This window comes from Girardinichthys multiradiatus, chromosome 1 (assembly GCF_021462225.1).
Source record: "Girardinichthys multiradiatus isolate DD_20200921_A chromosome 1, DD_fGirMul_XY1, whole genome shotgun sequence".
NCBI classification, from domain to species: Eukaryota; Metazoa; Chordata; class Actinopteri; order Cyprinodontiformes; family Goodeidae; genus Girardinichthys; species Girardinichthys multiradiatus.
In genome coordinates, this window is record NC_061794.1 from 16476279 (window position 1) to 16499865 (window position 23587).

The 23587-nt window shown below is 39.2% G+C and overlaps 1 protein-coding gene across 2 annotated transcripts; it reads left to right on the forward strand.

Annotated features, from left to right (window-relative positions):
• The first annotated feature begins 7797 nt into the window (after nucleotides 1-7797).
• Nucleotides 7798-23514, forward strand: xpc (xeroderma pigmentosum, complementation group C). 2 transcript variants are annotated; one of them, XM_047378870.1, is made up of 15 exons: nucleotides 7798-8674; nucleotides 10756-10884; nucleotides 10966-11061; nucleotides 11164-11260; nucleotides 12215-12299; nucleotides 12394-12551; nucleotides 12746-12866; nucleotides 12992-13081; nucleotides 15112-15975; nucleotides 17977-18137; nucleotides 19528-19609; nucleotides 19767-19898; nucleotides 21134-21303; nucleotides 21489-21582; nucleotides 21967-23514. In XM_047378870.1, the coding sequence occupies exons 1-15, from the start codon at nucleotides 8563-8565 to the stop codon at nucleotides 22291-22293; spliced, it is 2718 nt and encodes a 905-aa protein (XP_047234826.1). In that variant the 5' UTR covers nucleotides 7798-8562; the 3' UTR covers nucleotides 22294-23514. The 2 variants fall into 2 exon arrangements, with proteins under 2 accessions (XP_047234826.1, XP_047234817.1); XM_047378861.1 differs by having other exon boundaries at nucleotides 10756-11061.
• Nucleotides 23515-23587: the final 73 nt, after the last annotated feature.

Here is a 23587-nt window from a genome sequence, read left to right on the forward strand (position 1 = left end):
CTCATTAGCTAGTTATTAGTACTGCTAATGTTAGCTAGGATAAGAGGTTGATGGCAGAGCAGCAAGCTAATTCTACTGAAATAGACAGTGTCAAGTTCTTCACATGATTTTACAAAAAGCGACAACTAAATGTGACCTAGATTTGTATGAGATGTGATGCTTGTCCAAAGATCATTATGTAACTCTCATGTCCTTAAAAATCCAATATGGCTGTCGCATATTTAAAATGTAATGACAGGCAATTGTTTAGCTAAACTTCTGAAGTCCGATATCTAAAAACAAACTAAGTAGCATCTATGTGCCCAACCTAGGTGTGACACAGTCATTGATATCTGAAACATAAAGTAGTAAAAAATAGAGTTTAGATGTATGTAGATTTAAATATCTTCAGCAGAGCGATTAAAGGAAATGTGATATTTTCTTAAATTGCAGTCATAGTGGAGCATGTACATGGAGAAAACTATGGGCTCAAGAACAGAACCATGGGGAACTCCACAAGACAGATGGCCAGAATATGACATTTACAGAATCTTATCACAAAACTTCTCTTATACAGGTAGACTTGAAACCCCTCCAATGCATATCTAACTAGATTAATAATCTTTGGTCATCCAAAGCAGCTATAGGGGACTAAAAAAAGACGGCTGATGGAAATTCCTGGATCTGTAACAAATGAAAGACCAGAATAATTTCTATGCTGTAAATAGCTTTAAAACTTCACAAATGTTATACAAATCTCCCCCTTTTTTATACTTGGATGTGGGTTTTCACCCAGAATATTGTTGAAAATTAGAACCAGACATTCCAGCATGGTGGCCTGCATCCATATCTTTATAATTTGATGTTTGAACTCAAGAGATACTGCAGGACATGCCAATAGTAAAGTTCAATCACTAACTGTCATTTCTTGTTGTTTGTAAGACCTTCGAGTGGAATGTATGAGACAGTCACATTAATTAAAATGTCCTATCATCCTTAAATGTTAAACAGACCTCAGACACATATCTGGGCAGGTTTATGCAATATGTCTAAAAATAATTCAGTTAAGGAACTATTCAAACTTTTTGTTCTGCCTGAATCCCACCTGTCTGTGAGCTCAAGCATTTATGAAGCAATCGCCATGAGCTGTCAAAATATGAAGACCGTCAGTGATTTGAAAGAAACCATCCACACCTCCTTCCACTTTCACTGTCTTTTACTCCACTTAATTAAACTTTATTATGCCAGGCTGTTGAGAACAAACCTTTCTGACTCTAATGGCCTTAAGAAAAGTAAATGATCCTTAATAGTGATTTTCTTTTAATCGAGAAGGAGGACTAGTGGGAGTATGCCTGTATTAAGACTCCAATTCTTTTTTCATTAGTTTCTTCTTGTTATTTTGCCTGACTTAAGATGTTATTCCCTCCTCACTTTTTCTGACCTCTCTATCTTCTCCCTTTTATTGCTTTCCCCCTTCAGATATCCCATTCTTCCATCCTCCCTTCTTCTCTTCGCGTTCACCTTTCTCACATCCTACCTCACACTTCTTTCTTTTCCTTTTTGTTGCAGACAATTACTTCATTTCCTTCTTCTCCTCACATTTTTCTTCAACCCCTAACCTCCTTTTCTCCTTTTCTCAACCATCCACTTTCCTCCTCCTCCTGAGGCTCCAACTTTCACCTCCTCAATTTTTGCCTGGCATGATGTGGGACCAGATCAAGGAACTGTGTTGCCTGGAGTAACGGGGATTGAGAGCGACGTGCTGGAATGCAACTCCAGCCGAGCCCCTGACAAGAAGAGGAAGAGGAGGTGGAGGAAGGGGTTGTTTAAAGCAAGAACCTCCATTTTATTCACTTGCTGTGTTGTTCTCCATTTTTTTTTATCTTGTCCTTTTCTCCTACTTTTTGTCTAACTTTGTCAGTCTTGTCTGCAGACATTTTAATGTCTTTTTTTGGCTTCTGAAAACACTTTTCCTGTTGTTCCTCTGTTCCTCTGTTTTGTCATTCCTTGATTCACCTGTCTCTCACCTCTTCATCAGCAGTAATTGTGCAAAACACAATATGTGATATTTGATCCTGTGTCCTAAAAAAGCATTTGCATCCCTTGAACTTTTTTTCTCACGTTTTGTCATGTTAGAAGCACAAACTTCAATGTAATTTATAGGGATTTTATTGACTAACACAAATTATCACATGATTGTGAATTTGAATGAAAAGGGTGAATTGTTTTTAAATTTCTTTAGATACAAATCTAAGAAAGTTGGATGAGCATTGGAATTCAGTCCCTTTTACTTAGAATATCTTAAATAAAATACAGTACAACCATTTGCTTTGATTAGTTAATTAATTTGAACATCTCACAGAGTTCTGTTCAGTCCATCATTTGAAAATGGAAAGAGCATGGCCCAACAGCAAACCTACCAAGACATGGCCACCCCCCTGAAGTAACAGGCTAGATGAGGACAACAAAGCAGCCAAGAGGCCCTTGGTAACTCTGAAGGAGCTGCAGAGATCCACAATCTGCTGACCATACAACTAGTCATGCATTCCAAAAATGTGATGTTCGTGAAAGTGGCAAGAATGAAGTCATTGTTAAAACAAAGTCATAAGGAGTTTCATTTAAATCTGCCACAAGCCATGTAGGGGACAGATAAAACATGTGAGAGTATAGGTACTCTGCTCAGAAGAGACCAAAATGTTACACTTCACATCATCCATACAGTGAAACATGGTGGTGAAAGCATCATGCTGTGGGAATACCTTTTTTTTTTTTTTTTAAAGCAGGGACAGGCAAGTTGTTCAGAGCTGACCATTGTCCCTCAGTAAATTTCCCCTATGTGTAAAACTGGTAGAGACCTCAAAGATTCACTGTTTACAGCAAAAGATGGTTCTCTAAAGTCTATTAAACCATGTGAAAGCCATGTGTCATTTTCCTTACTCTTTACATTTATGCTGGCCTGTCATAAACCCCAATAAATTACATTCAGGCTTGTGGCTATAACCAGACGAAATAAAAAGAAAAGCTATAAATCATGTTAGCAATGCGCAGTGTTTTAGCAGTTTGGGCCGACAGCGAGGCTGTGCAGCCTCTCCTCTGTGTGTCTGGTTGTTCAGGGTGTAAATGCCAGTGAAAGAGACAGAAGGGGAGAGAGGTGGGGAGGTGGAGGACAAACACATGAAGATGCTCATGAAAACACACACACAGCTCCAGAGTGCCACCACACACACTGCCTTTACTTCATCAGCAGAATGAAAGTGCTTTCTGGCGGTATTTGAATGAGGCAGAAAAGAGCCCTATTCAGCCTCTGTGCCTAGCTTTTATTAACACAGAGCGTCACTGAGGCGGCGACATAAGCCCCCACCTCCCTTCCAAAAAAAACCCCTCACTGTCTGTTCCCCCCACATACACACACTTTAAACATTGCATTTATGGGACACACAGATAGAGCTCTCCTGTTCAGGTATGTTCCTGCTATTAATGTTTTTTTCTTACTTGACTCCTCCTCACTTGTGGGCTGCTGTTGCCTCACCCCCTCCCCCCTTTTTCCCTCCTGTCCTTTTCCACCACACCTCCCTCCCTGCTCTCACTTTCTCTGCTTCTCCCTCTCTGACTGTTTGCCTCCGCCGCTGAATGGGAATACGCACAGATGCGTAAAGGGGCGGTCAGACTCCAACATACCCAACGGTGGTACCATCCACCTGTCCGATCCGGCTCGATTATTCGGACAAGATCACCACACACAAGGGGTGGGAGGGGAGCTACTATTTTGGAGGGGGTATTTCTGACTGAGACCAAACCGGACCTCCGTTTGTTCGGAAAAGCTTTAAGGTCCCAGAAGAATCGGACGGAGGACACAGATGGAAAAGGGACGGAGGGGGGCACCGGTGAATGAGTCAGAGGAAGCATGGATGCTCGTCTCCCTCCTGTTCCAGCTGCTGCTGCCGCTGCTGCTCGATCCAAAAAAAAAAAAAAAAAAAAAGCTGCAGCTCGTCTGGAGGAAACGTCTCATGACGAGTTTTATTCGCGGTAGTTTTTACAGAAAATGTACCAGCTGTGTGTATTTTGTTTACTTCTTTATTTATTATATTTCCCTCGTCGCCTCTATTTTGAGCTTCCAGCGTTGATGCCGCTCAGTCTGCTGGAGTCGCACTAATTAAGGGTCTGATTGACAGCTCGGTAATTGGATTTATTTCATATCCGCTCCTTGAAGTTGTGAAACCTCTTAGGGCGCGACAGGAAAAGGGGGTTTTCATCCTCTATTTCATTAGAAGGAACACATCACCGAATTACCTGCTCTTGACTCGTGGCGATTTCTGTTTAAAAGGGTTGCTCTAATTTTATAGCTATTTCTTGACTCTTAGACCTTTTTCCAAATAGTCGTGGAATTTCACAGGCCCAAGAGGTCAAGATAGCAAAGAACATTTTGCCAGAATCAGAAGATGCTGCTTCCTCCTCCATCTGAAGTACTAAACTGCAGAAACTTGACTGTCATCGACAATATAACAGTCTTATTCATTTAAAGTGTCACTTATTTTAGGAACTTGCAAAAATTCTGAAAGAGGCTGATCTCCACTTAACTTTCACATATGAGACCATTGAAAAAAAATGGTAAGTGTATTCTTGGGTCAATAATTTGTATGCTTGCAACGAAATATGCTTTCTGCTTATTTACATTCAATAGTGATAATTCTAATCTAGGTATCTATTGTCTAAAAAATGAAAGTCTTAAGACTTGCTAATGTGGATGACTTTGCAGCAGAGGGCTTCTATCGAAGAGGACAACAGGTGCCACTGTTCAGCACTGGCGGGAAAACAATTACAATTCTAGTTGCATTCACTAACACAAAACTGAAATGAAATTCTTTTCACATGTCTGCAAGTTTGTATGTTCCAGGTAAGACTAACCAAAATCAGCTGATGCCACTAATTATACCGGCCAGAAATGTTTGCAGCTAAATAGTTGTAATTTGAGTCTTAAGCTTATGATTATCTTCTTGGGAATATGTATGTGAAATATCAATAAAACAGAGTTAGTGATGCTGTTTACAATCTTAGTCATTTTCTTATCTTGAAAATTCAAAACATAGGATAAAGTAATATTGTGAAATCCACTAATGACAACCTGGTGTCCAAAAGTGGACGTTTTGTAACTCTTGTCCCCTACAAAATTACTGTTTATGATGGCTAACAGATTAATAATCTTCTTGTTCACAGGAAAGATCACAACACAAGACGTCATTCAGTCTGATCATAAGGAGTCGTGCTGTTGGAAATGTGCCTCTACTCTGGATTTTTGGTGCTTTCTGGGTCTTTAACTTTTTACCTCATCCTCAACTATTCCTAATGTTTTTATCATCTTATCAGCCCTGGGGTTATTCTGTATTTTTCATCCATCTTATACAGGGTAAAGTATCAGTTTGTCTTCCTCTGGAGGTATCCGTGTCCTTCACCTGCTGTCTGTTTTCCAGTTTTGTTAGCCTGAGGTGATTTTGTTTGAAGCTGTTTCCTTCTATCATCACAGTTTTTGTCTTCTTGCTTAAAAAAAAAACAGCAGTCCTCACTATTCCCAGTTCACTGTATGGCTTTTTATTCCTATCTGACTGTGCTAATGGCTCATATAGGGATGGAAGCCATGCACTGCGCTGGGAGCAAAGCACACTGGGCCACAAACTCGATGTCATACACCTCTCACACACAAAAATGCTCACAGAATTCACGCGTTTCACTTATACTCATAAGACAACAAATGCACAGACACGTTCAGGCCACAGTGAGTCGCAAACCTGTCTCAGAAAAAAATCAATGCTCATGCACTTCCAAATAAATATTTATGTATTTGTTTATGCGTATGCATGCAGTAATTATGCATATGTATGCTGGGCGCTATTACAAACACTCAAACATGTAAATGCCCCCTCCCTTCCCCAGCCTCCTCGTCCCATCAGGACCCTGCTGCAGCGAGTCAGTCTGAAGCTGTCAACTGTATCAGCTGACAGACGGTTCTCTGAAGTGAAGCACGGACATCTGCCACAGCATCCCAACATGTTCATTCCAGATCACAACAAAGATGGATGGAAATTCCACTGAAATGAAACGAGCTGGATTATTCAGTTCTGACAGGGAGATGTGGTTTCAGGGGAATGACGCAGCCTTGTTACCAAATAATTCATTCTATCAGGCTCTTTTCCACTTAAAACCTGTTTTATTCTGAGAAACCCTCAGGAATGAAACAATATTCTGGGTGAGAGGCAGAAGAACTCCAGGAGAGCTTTGGTGAGGAGTTGATGTTAACCAGATTCCTTTTTGCATTTAGGCTACAGCCCAATGTCTTTCTGACAGAGACACACATGCAAATAAAAAATGAAAACACATTTGTGAAATAATAATAATTTTGCCAATACAAGAAAAAAAACATTTATAATAACTTCATAATAGTGTTTATTTTAAGACCTACATATACTCTGAAACGGACATGAATATTTAGATTAAAAATAAACTGATGAAGATGATCTGCTGTCTCCACTATGAAACATTCAAAATTAGGCTTTTCCTAGCTAATACCGATTTTGATTCAAAATTTGTATTTCTACCATTTTAACCACATGTAATGAAAAATGCTACAAGTTGTTTAATAGAGGTGGTATTTTTAAATCAGACAAAAAAGAGGGAGGAATATCTAACTATTCTTGTTTCTGGATCATGTTCAATTATCTGATTTCTGTTCAACTCAAAAAGAAACACACCACAGTATACGCTGTTTGGTGGTGTTGCATTTAATGGATAGTATGAAAAAAATCTAATTTTGAGTATTTGACCTGTAAATCAATGATCAGAAAAAATCAACTCCAACCTCTGGACAAATGATGGAATAAATATATAAATATCAAGAGTAGGAGGACTCAGTTTATGCTTTCAAAGGTCTCCATGCATGGCAAGATGATGTATTATGTATTAGACACGATCATCTGAGCTGATATCTATAATTCAGTTTTTCCTTGTCAAAACAAACATTTTAGATATCCGGAAAATGAAGTCTGTTGTCAACAATCTACATTTTAAACATCTCAGATTTAATTCTCTACAGGACAAAATAGTATTCTCACCCAGAATTGACATTATGTCTGAAATAAAGTTTCAGAGAAAACTCACATTGTTTCTAGTGTTAAGTTTTACTGTTAGTATCCGAAATGAAAAAAACCTGCCCCAGATTTCCAGAACATAATTTTAAGTCTATAACAAAAACAATGCTTTTGACTTAGTAAAAATATCAGTAGAGACACTGAGTATCTATATAATGACTACCTAAATTTACAAGTCAAAAAACATTAGTTGTATTGGCTGTTTTTGAAATCAGTAATTATCGCCGTAACAATTCACTTTAATGGCGACATTTAATTTGCAAATATTTTAAAAGATGTTTCAGATATCTTTAAGGAATGTTATAGGAAGCTGTTTTAATGCAAAAAGTGAGAAAATTATGACCAAAAAACAGCATACAAGATATCTACAATGTGACTTCTGTTTAAAATGCTGATAATGTTTATTCGGAGTAGGAAGAATATACTTGTGAATAAACGGAGCTGGAAGCCTGGTGCACATCAATGGGAACCATTTAGTTCCAAAAGATTTATCTGTGAGATAGGGGGGGGGGGGCACTAATGTTGTTGGCATGGTGCACCAAAACCAAAGGCTCTAACAGAATCTCAGGCTTTATGTGTCTGTGGCAAACCTAAAATTGTGTTCCAATAAAATCATCTTATTTGATATGTTAGAACATGTTTATTTAGCCCCAGTAAAATGTAATGTCTGTGATTTTGAAAATACTGTAAAACTGCTAATTGTTTTTATCTAAATATGTAATCCTAGGTTCATTTGAGGGCGGGGCGAGGAGTGAGTGACCAACATTCAAAAGGGATAAATTGAAGGACAAATAAGGAAAGCTTATTCATATCAATAAACAAATGGCGAATGGATCCGATCTCAGTTGAAGAAACCTTGAAATATATATTTTTCCTAACATAAATTTATTTTTATACATCTTTTTAGCTATTATTATTCAATTTTCATTGTGATTGCAAAACGTTTTTTATTGCTGTCTTTGAAAAATTACTGTGAAAAGTATGATTCGATTATATGTAGCATCAGCTTGCCATACAATGTAGTGATACGTGATAGTCTTGTTTCAAACAAGGCACAACACTGCCGCTTGCTGTTTAAATGAGACATTACATCTATGGCAACGGAACACCCGAAGCTTGACTTTCTCTAAGATACACGATATACATATGAAGAGGAATGTAGGGGTTAGTGTAGACTGGTTCACATAGACCCACGGTGTTTTAGAACACGGAAAGTTATCGGTAAAAATGACGACAGAGGCGGAAGTGATGTCACGAGCCAGCCCCCAAAACAACGACCGTGTTCAGTTCTGATGTTATGAAACTCCTCAATGAAATGTTAAGTAACTGCCTGCTTTTTCAGCGTTACACAAGGCCATGTGGAGAGATTAGCTTCAGCGGCTCCATCAGTTCACCAAATAAACCTCCAGAAGGTAGCTTGAACTGAGTAAAGGCATCAGACAGCATGGCCAAGCGGAGAACGTGTGTAAAGACGGAGGCCGATACAAAGAAGCCGAAGCAGGTTCTGAGTGCAGAGAGCAGAGGAGCAAAGACAAGACGCAAGAAGAAAGATCCAGGTATAAAAAGTCAGGGATGCAAATCTGACGTGCTTTTTATTAGGTAACTTTACCTTTGCAATGGTTATAGGTAGTGGGCATCCAGAAAACTGGAATGGATTGTGTGTGCCAGTCTGTGCAGCTTGGATCATTGTTACAGCAGTAGAGTGTGAGTGAATATTATGGGGTTGATTATCCTTTAATTGACACCCCAAACTACTTCCAGTTGTGCAGAAAGCTGTAACATTCACGTTATTTTTGCAGGACTTCAACATAAAGAACGCTCTTGTGTAGCAATTTTTATTTTCTGCCCCCTTAAGGGTTACAAATGAAATTCAATTATGTTTTGAATTTAACTTATTGTGCTGCTTGATTCTGCACGTTTATTTTGATGCTGTTAGCATAAGCAGACAGTTTTCATTGCAGGTGCATGGATGAATGATGTGCATGGTTACTAGAGTGGATCTACAGTCCTACATGCACATCTGTGCTCTACTTCATCAAAATATCACGCAAAATACTTTACGCCAATATGAAACATGAAAGATTTTTTTTTTATGTTGCTTTTTCTCGCTTATTGAGTTTCACATATATGTATTTGTGTAGTTTTACACCTACAATATTGGTCCGATATTCACATTCACTCATCGTGAAATTGAATTTCATATGAATGATTTAAAGTTTTTTTATAATTAATTTCAACTGTTCCTTTACTCAGTTCGATACAACAAATAATATTAATAAATTAGATGCACAAGATGGAATCTGATGGAAATTTTTCTCTAAGCCACTCAAAATAATAAATATAGCCACTAATCCATACATACAGCTCCAGTTGTATTGGGTTAAATATCTCGCAGCATTTGGCAAAGAAAACATTAGATTTTTTGTGCCCAATTCTAGTTGGATTACTAACACCTCATCAGAAATTGTAGAGCTAATTTAGATTGGCTGGTTTCCCGGCACATACCTGGCTTTTAGGCATTGTCCATTAATATTATATTATATTATGGTTAAGGTAGGGGCCTTAACAGAAGCTTAATTTTAGTCTGCTTTATCCATTCCCAAACCAGCTTTGTGTTGTGTTTGGAATCATTATCTTACCCCCATTATTCCATGCGATGCACAGGTACCACTGGCATCACCACAGAGGCTCAGCATAATGGTGCCACTACCATGCTTGACAGTGGGGACAGTGTTCTTTGATATACAAACCTCTGTTTCATTCCAACATATTTCTTCTTACTGTCTGCTCAGTCTTCTCCACCAAAAAAGGCTCCAGAAGGGGACAGTTTGGGTCAGATGGTTGAAACTTGGACACAGCAGGGCGTACCAACAGGACAATGATTCCAAACACACATCTAAGGTGGTTTTGGATTATATCAGGTAGCCTTCCATAATCCTGGAAGGGGCTTATCTAAACTATGTGGCCCAGGGCTTAGAAGATTAATTAATGCAAGGAAAACCAAATTAAAAGAGCTCATATACAAAAGTTTTAAACTTGTGCATTCAGTGTTTTTAACACCTTCTGATTGGCACTGTGCCTTATTATTATTGTTAATATTATTATTTCTGGTGGGTTCTTTGGAATGCATTTAAGTACTTTTGTTCTTCTGCCCTGTAGTTAAAATAATTATTATCTGTAGCCCAGGTTTTAACCCTTTAATGTTTATTGACAACTCATTCAAACAGCCATATTGTGCAGTTCAGCTACTTCAACTATTATTTGACATATTTGGCCTTCAATCTTCTATGATATAATCTTTTTTCTTGTAGCTTAAAGAGTTTTATTTCCAATTTCTTGCATTAGACACAGCCCATGCCCAACTGTATTCCTTTTTGCCAAAGTCAAATATCTCACAACACTGATTTAAAGTACCATTACAATGATCAGCTGTGGATGATTTACTGTGGGTCATGATGTGGAGGTAATCCTTCTCTAGATTCCTAATAATAATTTAGCAAATTCTAAAAGGATAAAATCACAAAGATTTTAATGGACTTTAATATATCTTCAGCATTTATGTTTAACTCTTCAAAAACAAAATCACAACAAACTTCACATTCATTATAAAAAGTGTATTATTTTTTTGTTGGTTTAGAAAATGATCCTGCAGAAGAGGAGGAGAAGCTTGAGAGAAAGGTCAACCCCAAACCACGTTTGTCCTCAAAGCGTGCAGCACAGAATAAATCCTCTTCCACCACCAACACCAGCACTGATGGCAAAACCAGTAAGTACTTCCAGTCTCCGCTCAAGGAGGCGGTTAACAGTGAAGACGATTTTGACATGGCGACTGCGGCACCACCTACAGTTAAGGAGAGCGCCAAGAAACCAGAGGAAGAAGAAAAAAAAATGGAGGACGACGACGATGATAGTGAGGATGAGGATGAATGGGAGGAAGTGGAAGGCAAGTGTGCAAAATCGGAGATTTTTATGTGTCCGCTGATGGTTGAAAACTGTTGGAGACGGAACTGAAAAACACTGGGTTTGTTGTCTGTGTGTGGATCAGAACTGGCTGGACCGCTGGGTCCAGTTGAACCACCAGAGCCCGTCCTGCCCTCTCAGCCCGTAGAGATTGAGATTGAGACAGCAGAAGTGAAAAAGCAGTGAGTAAATATGTGCAGCAATTATTAAAAAAAAATAAAATATGTGACTTTAGTGTTATTTTTAGTTCTAATTGAGATTTTAAAAAAAAGATAAGAATGTTGAAATGAAATAAGGAAAGTTTAAAGCAGGAGGACTGTATTAACTGTGGGTTTTGTAGCAAATATACAGAGCATTGCAAAGTATTCACACCCCTTGACCCTTTTTTCCAACCGAGTTTCACTTTAGTCTTATTTGACCAGTGCACCTTCTTCCACATGTTTGCTATGTGGCCTTCATGGTTTGTGACAATCTTCAGGACTTTGCATGGCTTTCTGAAAGAAGAACCATGTCTTGGTAGAGCCATACGCATTGGATGGTGGACGTAACACCGGTTTTAAGAGAGTTTGGGGTGTTGTTTCTTTAACCTAACCCTTCTGGCTCTTCATGATGTTGTTTGTTCGAAGCAGCTGGATTAAATTACACACAGATTTGTAGTCGTAAAAATGATACAAAAACCTTTTACCCTTTTTCTTTAATTTCACAATGATGCAATATTTTGTGTCGCTCTATCGGATAAAATCAAATCAAATATGCAGAAGTTTGTTTCTGTAACATGGAAAATGTGTAGTATTCGTGGTGTATCTTCCTTTAACTTTTAGTTAAACGTTTATTAACTAATACTTTGTATGATGTATTTTAGTTCTTGATGTTTTTAAGATTACTTTGGATAAGACTTCATTTTGTATAAAATCCAATAATATCCTAAAACCAGAAGACATTTTCTAACTTCAAAGTTTATTAATTAGTCATCTTAAGATTCTGAATGATTTTACACCATTCATTTGAACACAAATATTTATAGTTCTAGGTTTTTGAGATCTTTATGACGTGGACAATTTGCAGTAATTGCAGTATCTCCATTTTCTAAGATGGGAGTACATCTATTTATGTCTGGGTTTCTGACGTTCTGGCAGGAAGAAGAGACAGGCCGAGTTCGAGACATACCTCAGACGAATGATGAAGAGGTACAAGAAGGACCTGCTGATAGACACACACAAGGTGAACACACAGTCTTTATCTTTTCTCTTTTGGTCTGCTCTGTCAGTGGAGCAGGGTTTTTATACCTTTCCCTGACCTCTGACTGGTGTTTCAGGTCCACCTCCTGTGCCTCTTAGCAAACGGGATGTTCCGCAACAAGCTGTGCAGTGAACCGGACCTGCTGGCTGTCGCTATGTCTCTGCTGCCCCCACATTTCTGCAAGGTGGCCAAAGAACGCATTGACCAAAATTACCTCTCTGGACTCCTCAAATGGTGTGTGGATTGTCTGCAATGTGTTGAGCTTTGATGTTGATTTTTTTTTTTGCTGGAGAAATTATAAATACTCTTAAACTTTACCAATCATGTGAACATTGGCATTGGAATCATCTTTATATATTTTGATTAAACTGCTCTTGTATCATTAAATTGAAGCAGTTACTCATCTTTTGCCTTCTCATTCCTTTTAGGTTTAGAGCGACAATCACCTTCAACCCCAGTCTTCCCACTGAGGAGCGCCCAGATCCTCGGGCTCTCCTGGAGAGGCGACTGGGAAGCCTCTCAGCCAGAGACCACCAGGAGATGACTCATGTTAGTCTCCCCCCCCTCTCAGGATGAACCATTTCCCCTAATGCCGACCATCTCCAGTTTTTCATTGTAAGGAATAGTAAATTAGAGAAGTAATTCCACTTCCATGTAATTTGTTTTTCCTGCAGCTTTTCCTATTGTTCCTGAGGTCTCTGCAGCTCTTCTGCCGATTGGTTCTCTCTTTGCACCCAGTTCCTTTCAAGCCTCCATCTGCAAAGGTAATTGTTAAAATGCCTTTCATCACTTTAATGCTGAACTGATAAAACAACAACAGTAAAAATAGATACAGAAAACACAGAAAAATCGTTTAGCTTAATAAAAGAAAACAGTCGGGAGGTTTTGGAGGAGCAGCTATTATCTATTCGTAGGCTGCTGTAGAATATAAAAAAAATATAAAGATTGTTGTGAGAATTAGTTTTCTTTCATTTAAAGCTTGCAGTTTGACCATGCCTGAATAGAAAACAGTGTGAGCCATTTTTGGTTATCCTGGTTTTTAGGTTTGTGGTCGTCAACTTGTTATGTGAAGCAAAAAGAGGCTTTGGTTTCTGCATGATCCTCACAAGAAAAACAAACTATTATTAAGGTCAAATCTGGGGAGTACAGAAAATATAGATCAAAGTTAAATCAAGACTGGTAGAAATGCAAAAAATTAAAGAAAGTAGTAATCATGCAGAAATAGATCTTTGTGTAATGCATGTTTATGTGTATTTCATACATTTAATGTGTTACGGCTCTGCTTTTGTGGCATGTAAAAGGAAAAGGAAAATAGGTTCATTTAGAGTAGTGATGAGGCCCCCTTGTGGAAGCTGAAGTTAAAAGCATCTTCATAGTTTTCATGACCGAAGATGTTACCATAAATGTTTTTAGCTGTAACACTTTCATGGTGGACGACAAAAGAAAAACTAACAGAGGTGAAACTGAATCTACACCCACTGCTCCTGTTTATGTACAAGACTACACTAGCACTGCAGCACAGCTGGCTGATGAAGGCAGTTAGAAGAGTAGCACTTTAATGCTGAAGACCATTTCCTGCACCTCCCCATGTCCCTTGGCACATATTTCAGTAAACAAGCTGATACAGAATTAGTTCTTAATGTTTTCTAGTACCTAAAGAGATGTGAAATAACATGTCCACGTCTGTCATGAAAACAGGACATATCAGAATCAGAATCAGCTTTATTGCCAAGTTTGTACATACAAACAAGGAATTTGACTCCGCTATACTTTGCTCTTTTGTTCTGTTTTTGCATTACAGAATATACAAATTTACAATTTACAATGTACAATATACACATATCTAATAGAAAAGGTGCATTTGCAACATCTGTATGCTGTTGTTTTGTACTCTATTGAATGTTCATCAGAGAAACAGCCTGGGGGAAGAAACTGTCTTTGTGGCGGCTGGTTTTAGTGATCAGTGCTCTGTAGCGACGGCCTGAAGGTAAAACTCTAAACAGTTTATGTGCAGGGTGTGGGGGGTCTGCAGAGATTTTAGCAGCTCTTTTCTTGACCCTAGACCTGTATAAGTCCTGGATGGAGGGAAGGTCAGCCCTGATTATTCTCTCTGCAGTTCTGATTATTTGTTGCAGTCTGGACCTGTCCTGTTTTGTGGATGAGCCAAACCACACTGAGATCAGTATATATTAGTGATGTTTGTACGAGAAGATTACATAAAATGCTGAATAAAACAGATCCAAAGACAGTAAACGAAGCATTTTTGCTGCCGCCCTATTTGCCTATTTGCTTGTCAAGAATCTTTGAGAACAATGTCATACAAAATACATTATTATGCATCAGATTAGACATTAACATGGTTGTTGAAATGGTAAAAGGTTTTACATTGAATTACATTTACTTATTAAGGGTAATTAAGTGATTCTAGAGTTGCACTGATCAGAGATTTGTGGATATTTTCCATTCCTGATTCTACAGGTCTGGCAGCAATCAGACCTGAGTGTAGCTACTGAAATCGGGAAAAGAAATCCCCCTTGGCCCATTGTTTTTACATAGGGCCAGGGCTAAGTTGGTTTCTTTTCCATAAATAAATTAAATCATCATCCAAATGCTGCATTTTGATATTAAAATTAGTTTGACTTGAAACATTTAGGTGTGACAAATTGGCAAAACAACTGAAGAAACCTCAATTTTCATTGTATCCCCCAATACAATGACAATAAAGACTATTCTATTCTATTCTATTCTAAGGGCACGAATAACTAATAACCATAAATATCCATTTTTATTCCAGTCTAAAGGGCCTAAAGCATCAACTGGTGCGACAGAGCGATACCAGACAAATCAGGAAAGCTCCAAGACCAACTCTCCTGAGACAAAAGTTTCACCAGGCGCCAAAAGACCAGCTGGAAGTGGGAAAATCAAAGGGGGCAGCGGAGGCAAGAAAGCAAAGAGGAAAGAAATGAAGGAGGGGGAAGAGGGAAAGCCTGTGTCATCTGGAGGACAAAGGCCAAAAAATACCAAACGCCGCAGCATTGCCTCAAAGGTAAACTACAAAGAGGAGAGCAACAGTGAGGGGAGTGAGGAAGAGGAGATTAGTGATGCTGAGGAAATTCAGGAAACCAGTGATGATGACAGCGAGGACTCTGAAACCACAACCAAATCTGCAAAAAAGAAGATGAGGAATAGGAAGAGCACTGCAAAGACAACCAAAACCCAAAATACTGCAGCTCCAAAGAGGAAGAGCAGCGGTGGGAAACAGCAGGTGAAAGATGAGGACAGTGAATGGGAGGAAGGTAAAGAGGAGGATGAAGACGTGACGAACAACAGAACAAAGAGACGGAGCGGGCGGAAGAAAGAAGGGCCAGGAGCAGATGAGTGGTTAGAGGTTTACCTGGACAAAACATCTTCATGGGTTTGTGTGGATGTGGAGCAAGGAGTCGGAGTGCCTCACCTCTGCTCGCAGAGCGCCACGTCACCACTGACCTACGTGGTGGCGGTGGACGGAGACGGCTTTTTAAAGGACCTGGGAAAGAAGTACGACCCTACCTGGATGACCTGGTCACAGAAGAGTCGGGTGGACGATGAGTGGTGGGAGGAAACACTGGAGTCTTTCATGGGGCCAGAGGATGACAGGAACAAAAAGGAGGAGAAGGAGGTATGTTCAAAAAAACAAATGCTTCATCTTTGTGTCTTATGTTCTGTACATGTTTATAATCTTTGAAAGAAATGGAATTATTATTTATGTATTATTTTGAATTTGTCTTTTAATTAAATACCTTTTTTGTAATGAATGCGGTGCCTTGCATAAGCATTTATACCTCTTGAGCTTGTGTGCTTAAATCTGGGATTTATGCGATAGACCATAACAAAGATGTGGATAATCATGAAATGGAATGAAAATGATTGATTGTTTTCAAAATGTATTTACCAATAGAAAATGGAAAAGTTTCCCATCCATTTGTATTAAGCCCCCTTTACCTTTACTCCCCCTTAAACTAAATCCAATGCGCCCAACTGCCTTCAGAAGTCACCTAAATAGTAAAGAAAGTCCACCTCTGTGTAATTTACCTTCAGTGTAATTACAGCTGTTCTATGAAGACCTCAGAGGTTTGTTAGAGAACATTAATGAACAAACAGCATCATGGGGACCAAGGAACACAGCTAACTAGTCGGGGAGGACTTTGTGGAGATGTTCTAAGCAGTGTTAGGTTATAAAACAATATCTGAAGCTTTGAACTGCTATGGTACAACTGCAAACTCGCGGCAACATGGCAGTTAAATTAAAATGACAGACTGGGCAAGGACAACATTAATCAGAGGAACAGAAAAAAAAGACCCAAAGTATCTTTTTAGGAGCTGCAGAGATCCACAGTTTATGTGGGTTAAGAGGACAACTTTTAGACATGCGCTCCACAAATTTGGCATTTAAGGAAGAGGGGCATGGAAAAAGCCATTGTGAAAAGAAAGCAATAGGATGGACTGATTTAGGTTGCCACAGGCCATGGATTGGGGCTTAGTAAACATGTGAAAAAAGGTGCTGTGGTCAGATGAGACCAAGATTTAACTTTTTGTGTGAAAACTAAAACCTTAAGCTCACCATCGCCACCGTTAACAAAGGTGGTGGCAGCATCATGCTGTGGGGATGCTTTTTTTCAGCAGGGGCAGAGAAGATGGTCATAGTTGATGGGAAGATGGGTGGAGCTAAATACCAGGCAGTCCTGGAAGAAAACCTGTTGGAGACTGCAGAAGACTTGGGCCTGGGGTGTAGGTTCACCGTCTGTAAAGCACACTGAAAAACAATCTTAAACACTACCGGTGAAAAGTTATGGGTACACTTTCTCACTTTATGGGTCTCTTTACAGTGTAGATTCTCATTAAAGGCGACAAAACTATGAATGAACACACATGGAATTATGTAGTAAACATAAACATTTTATATTATAGATTCTTCGAAATAGCTGCCCTTTGCTTTGATTACTGCTTTGGTATTCTCTCCATGAGCTTCATCAGGTGGTCACCTGAAATGGTTTTCAAGGAGTTTTGAAAGAACTTCCCAGAGGTTCATTGAGAGACGGCCAAAGGTTAATATTTTAGTCACAGCAAAGGGCAGATTCTTTAAGGAATCTAAAATATAAAACATATCTAAAGGTCTTTTACTATTTTTGGTGTGCTACATAATTCCATGTGTTCATTAACAGTTTTGATGCCTTCAGTGAGAATCTACGTATAATATAAATAGTCATAAACATAAAGAAAGCCAGTAAATGAGAAAGTGTTTCTACAACTTTTGACAGGTAGTGTACAGCCAGAGCTACAACAGGATGGCTTAGATCAAAGCATAATAGAGTGGCCCAGTCAAAATCCAGCCATAAATCCCATTGAAAATTTGTGGCCAGGCTTGAAAACTGCTGATTACATACCTTCTCCATTTAATCTAACTGAGCTTGAGCTTTTCTGACCAGAAATGTCTCTAAATGTGCAAAAACAAATAGAAACATATTTCAGAGGACTTCTAGCAGCAACTGCACTTATAGGTAGTGATGGGTTGGAGGATGGTTGTTCCAAAAACTTTACAGATTCATCATGTGTTGTCTGCAATGCTCTGTATAGGAAAAGAAAATGCATAATTTATGCATTTACTATTTTTTTTTCTCAGCTCCAGAACAAGCTGCTGAACAAACCCATGCCGACCTCCATAGCAGAGTATAAAAACCACCCACTCTATGCCCTGAAGAGACACCTGCTGAAGTATGAAGCCCTCTATCCTCCTACAGCCACTGTCCTCGGATACTGCAGAGGAGAACCTGTGTACTCCAGGTCGGTGCTACCGCTGTCGTCATTCATCTGGTACACAGATGTTACACACCTTTATACATTTATACCTTTAAAGTTGCCAGCTGTACTGCCGAGATGGATATCAGTTTTTAAAATGTTAGATTGCCTGCAGAACCTGAGTTTCATGAACTCTTTAGCAGTTTGGAGATATTTAAGTAACGCTTCAGCTTCTGTTTATTGTTAATGTTCTGTTACGTTGCTGGTGGTTTCTTGTTGCCATCAGGAAAAGGGTTTGTTTCTCAGCCAGGATTCCAGGATCATGGATTCAAATAATTTTACAATAATGGAATTTATTTAGATGTTTCAGGACTTTGTTGGGTTCTGGGAGAAGATCTAATTTATCCCGCTCAGATGGGGAAACTTACTGGTTAGGATGTTCAGAACCAACCCAGGAAGCTCCAAGGCCTAAGCTTGTCATAAGCTGGAACCTGCTGGAACATCAGTGTCACTGTCCACAGTAAAGCCAGTTTTTTATTGCCCTAGACTGAGATCCTGCTTTCAGTTCGAAGCTTCCCTCATGGACAAGTCAGATGTTTTCTGTAAGAAAAGCTTTATGAGGCCTCTCAAGCACAGGGGTGGAGGTATAATGCTCTGGGGCTGTTTCGCTGCCAGTGATATAGAATGCATAGTAAATGTGAAATAGAAAAGGAAGTAATGCCTCCCAGATTTTTTAACTTGACCAGAATTTAACACTAGATGTTTAAAACGTAGATATAATTGGTAGTTCCAGCAGCACAATGATCCAATACACAGATCAGAACTGATTTTGGCAAAGATAAAGCAGACTTACTGTACGTTTTGGATTGGCCTTTCTAAAACCTACCTCTAAATTGGATCCTTGGTTACATTAACTCTACCGATTCTGCAAGGAAGTGAGGTCAGAATTATGCCAGAAGATTGTTGATGGCTGCAGAAATGATGATGTCAAGGTAAAAATTGCTGAGGGCCATTCAAACCAACATTAATGGGGGTGTATGTATGTATGTGAACCTATATGTGTAATTTTGACCCTGTGTGGATTAGATAAAATCCACAATAAATTTGAACTTGTCCACCAAATTCTTGTTTATATAAATAATTGAATCAGTTTGATGTAAGGTCATTCATCACTGAAAGAAATGGTTGGAATAAAATCTTAAAATCCCAAAATTGATGATATTCATGCTCATGATGAGGAGATTTAAACCTCTGAGCATCACTGTTCACCATTTGTCAAACAGATGTTGGGGTGGTACGCTGTGAGAAAACAATCTGTAAAATAAATCTGTTGTTACTACACGTCAGTGACTTGTTTGTCTAATACTGTCCGCCGTGAGCAACTGGGATTTTTGGGATGGAAAAAAAGTGATATTTCCGTCTTCTTCCTTATTAGAGATTGCGTGCACACCCTCCACTCCAGAGATTTATGGCTGAAGCAAGCGAGAACTGTTCGACTCGGAGAGGAGCCTTACAAGGTGACACCCTACCTGGATCCTGTTTATGCAGCTCGAGCAACTCTTTAAATAAAAACACAATCCTCATCTTATGTTTTCAACATGACCAATAAATGTCTTTATCCAGATAGAACCTCCTTTTAATACTATTATAATAGTATTATTCTCTCCTTATCAGATGGTGAAGAGCTTCTCCAACCGTTCCAGAAAGGCCAGGATGATGTCTAAGATGAGGGAGGAGAAGGACCTTCCTTTGTTTGGAGAATGGCAGACTGAAGAATACCAGCCACCAGTTGCGGTGGATGGGAAGGTAACTGCCCTAGTGGACTACATGGACTAAAGATATTTTCTCAGCATTATCAAGAAAAACCACACAGCTGTGCTCATACGTCTGCATACCCTGGCCAACTCTCTTTTGGCAATTTGTTTAGAAGTTATGAATGTTTACATCAAACTGTCAGAAGTGGAAAATATATAACAAATATTTCCATTACAGCTGCTGGGGAAACTTATTCGAGATGCAAAGAGAAATCAATCAATAACTTAGCAGACCTACAGGATTAAAAAAAACGTTGTGTGGTTATTTGCAAGATGCACAATAAAGAGGAACTTGAAAAAAAATGTGCTGTGTGGTCCAGTCGCCACAAGAAAGCAGATAATGTGCCATAAGGCACAGACACATAGTATGAAACCTCTGAAGCAAAAGTAAAGTTAAATGGAGGGATGAGACCAACATTTAAAAAAAAATGCTACATCTGGAGAGGAGTCAAAAAAGCGACGAAAAGTACACCATTCACATTTTGAGACACAGAGGTGGGGCACTGATGGAGATGTGTGGTGGTCAAAATGAATGCCACTGGTTATTAGAAAGTACCCTACAAAACTTGCAGCCATCAGTCCAGAATCTTGGCATGGGATGCACCTGCAGGTTCCAACATTGAATACAAGGCCAAGTGGACCCGTCTTTGGCTACAACAGGAAAAAAGTGAAGGTTCTGGATTGGTCATCTCAGTCTCCTGACCTCACTATAACTGAGCTACTTTGGAGAGATCTCAAACGTGCATCTCATGCAGGAGAGACCAGGAAATCACAGGGACTGGAGGCTTTTTGCCAAGAAGAACAAGGAGCTTTACTATGTGAGAAAGAAGAGTCTTATCCACATCTTCCACAAAAGACTTGAAGCTGCCATCGATGTTTATGAGGTCAATGCTCTATATTAAGAACCAGGTTATGTACACTTTTGATCCGGGTCATTTGGGAAGTTTCAGTATGATTCAACAAGAGCAAACACAGTTGTTTGATAGTAAATGTCTTCACCCAACCACTAACCACTGGTGAGTGATTGGTTTTTGTATTATTGTTCATCATTTTTGACAAATAGACGAAAGATCTGAAATTCTGCCAAGGTATGTAAACCTATGAGCACAGCTGTAAAATCCCATGTAAGGTTTGCCCTGTTCCATTTAATAAAGGGTGAAATAAAAGTGAAACATGCAACGTTTTCAGCATAATTCTCAGGAGTCATTTCCTGTCTGTCCTGTTCAGGTCCCTCGTAACGACTACGGTAACGTATATCTTTTTAAAGCCTGTATGATCCCAGTGGGCTGCGTTCACCTCAGGCTGCCCAACCTGCACCGTGTGGCCAAGAAGCTGAGCCTGGATGTTGCCTCTGCAGTCACAGGCTTCGACTACCACGGAGGTTACTCGCACGCTGTGTAAGACCCGACTGACATTTAAACACAAACACGGCAGGAGCAGATGCTTTACTTTCACCTACAAGCTTTAGCTAATGTACAGCCCATGCGTGATGTACAGTAGCTGTTATGATTCGTTTTTGTATGTCTTTGTCAGGTATTTGGTTGTCTTTTAAATGAAAAAAAACCTTTTCTGTATGTTATAGGACTGATGGTTATATTGTGTGTGAAGAGGATGAGGAGGTTCTCCGAGCTGCTTGGGTGGAGGAGCAGGAGATTCAGAAACAGAAGGAAAAAGAGGTGTGTATCGTTCTAGTGTTCATTTTTACTGACTAAACGTTTTTAACTTGGGGCTTCCCACGGGTTCAGAATAAGTCTGGAAATAACTGAATATTTCCTATTCCATTGTTTAAATGTTTCATCCATCCATTTGTACATGCACCCATCCAGCCAACTCTACATTAATTCATTTGTACATCTATTCATTAATCTATCTGTACATCCATCCATCAGTACATCCAATAAGGGAAAACCCTGGAGTATGAAAAAGTATAACATTTTGACTATCCATGGTGGGATTTCAATTAAAAGGAACTAGATTATTTTCAAGCTGAAGTCAAACCGGTCATTCAAACCTGTTCAGTTGGAAAACTCAGTTTGAGCTTCTTTCTTCCTGCCTCCCAGAAAAAAGAAAAGAGAGCGATCGCCAGTTGGACTCTGCTGGTGAAGGGACTCCTGATCAGAGAGAGGCTCAAGCAGCGTTACAACCAGAAGAACCAGGGCCTGGGGACCCTTGTTCATGGAGAGGAAGCTGGAGGTTTCTCCTCTGATGAGGAGGGGGGTGAAGTTGATCCTTGTGGTGCTAAGACAGCATCTGAGACTTTGGCATTGTCTTGGCCCCAAAACAGAAAAGAAGAGGAGGACAGGAGTCCAGGCAAACAGAAGAAGACGACAACAAAGCGAGAGAAGAAGGGTCAAGAGAAACATTTATTTCCTTTTGAGAAAGTGTAATGCTATAAACCAAGCATCAAACATACCAGGGTATGATGTTTCTTATGAGCAGATGCTACAGATTTAAAACCATTTTAGCAAGACTGAATGGAAAGAGGAGGCTAGGAAAGGAGAGGAATCTTTCTTCCAGCTGTGATCCTTCTTGTATTTACCTTTTCATTTTCAGGGATATTATGTTTACAACCAGTAGAAATGCCCACGTTTAAAAAATTTCTGTAGAGAAAACAAACACAGTATGACTGTTACAAAAGTGTCCTTCAGTTTAATGTGTGCCAAGCATTAGAGTGCTGCTGGTTTGAGGTGGTTGGGCGAAGCTGTTGCACACAAAACCATTGGTGCGCAGTAATTACAGCTCCCTCCACATTTACTAACTCCCCGGGTGAAGATGTGTGCACGAGCCTAGAAATAAATTAATGTTTTATTGCAGTAGCAAAATCTCACACTGAAATATCTCGAGTCTTTTACCTCCCAGACCATTTTTCTCACTGTGCGTATTAACAATATAAACTTGGATACTCTGCCAACCTTGTTTGTGACAGTTCCAGTTTTTTTAAACTTTTATCACTGCTCTGTAGATTTTGACAAGTTTCAATAAGTAGCTATTTTCACATTGCTGTTTCCTGATTTATGTTGATCAACACACATCTACCTTACCTGAATGTCCTCTTGTCTTTCCCATTTTGAAAGGTGGGAAAAAGAAATGGCACTTTGTGTCACATCAGATTAATTCCCCAGGGAAACAGGAGGGTATTAACAGCTTAAGATTCAGCTATATTTATTCTAAATAAATTGTTAGGGCTGCAAATATGGATGTTGAATCCCCCCCCCCCCCCACTGAATCAACTTAAAAGTTGTACTTCTTTTTTGTCCACTTTATCTGAGCTTTAGTTGTGTGAATGGGTTTTGGTTTGTTAGGTGCATTTATTTGACAGGAAAGCACTTGATGATCAAAGTACAGGTTCATTCCCCCTTTGAAACTGTTTTCCTGATTAGGTGCTAAATTCCTTAAAGTTAACTGTTTTCATATTGATGCACCACTTTCCACATCTGTCTTTATATCTTTTATCACTACGTCACAACTTTGATCACTGCTCTATGTGTCTGTACACAGGTGATGGTTGCTGTAATAGAAATAGTAATCTGTTTTTCTATGAAAATTATTTTTATAAGAAATGTTTCATGAGTAAAAAGCAAAATGACCAAATTAAATGATGAAGTTTTTTTTTGTTCTTTCTTCCAAGCATTTGCAAGACAACCAGAGTTATCCGGTTAAAAAAGACAAAGCAAAGGGTAG

Bases quoted from the DNA above. Each gene is read 5' to 3' on its own strand.
- xpc (XM_047378861.1), top strand. From the start codon at position 8,563: ATGGCCAAGCGGAGAACGTGTGTAAAGACGGAGGCCGATACAAAGAAG. The intron at 8,675-10,755 runs GTATAAAAAGTC...TTGTTGGTTTAG, and splicing joins ACGCAAGAAGAAAGATCCAG to AAAATGATCCTGCAGAAGAG. The intron at 12,552-12,745 runs GTGTGTGGATTG...CATTCCTTTTAG, and splicing joins CTCTCTGGACTCCTCAAATG to GTTTAGAGCGACAATCACCT.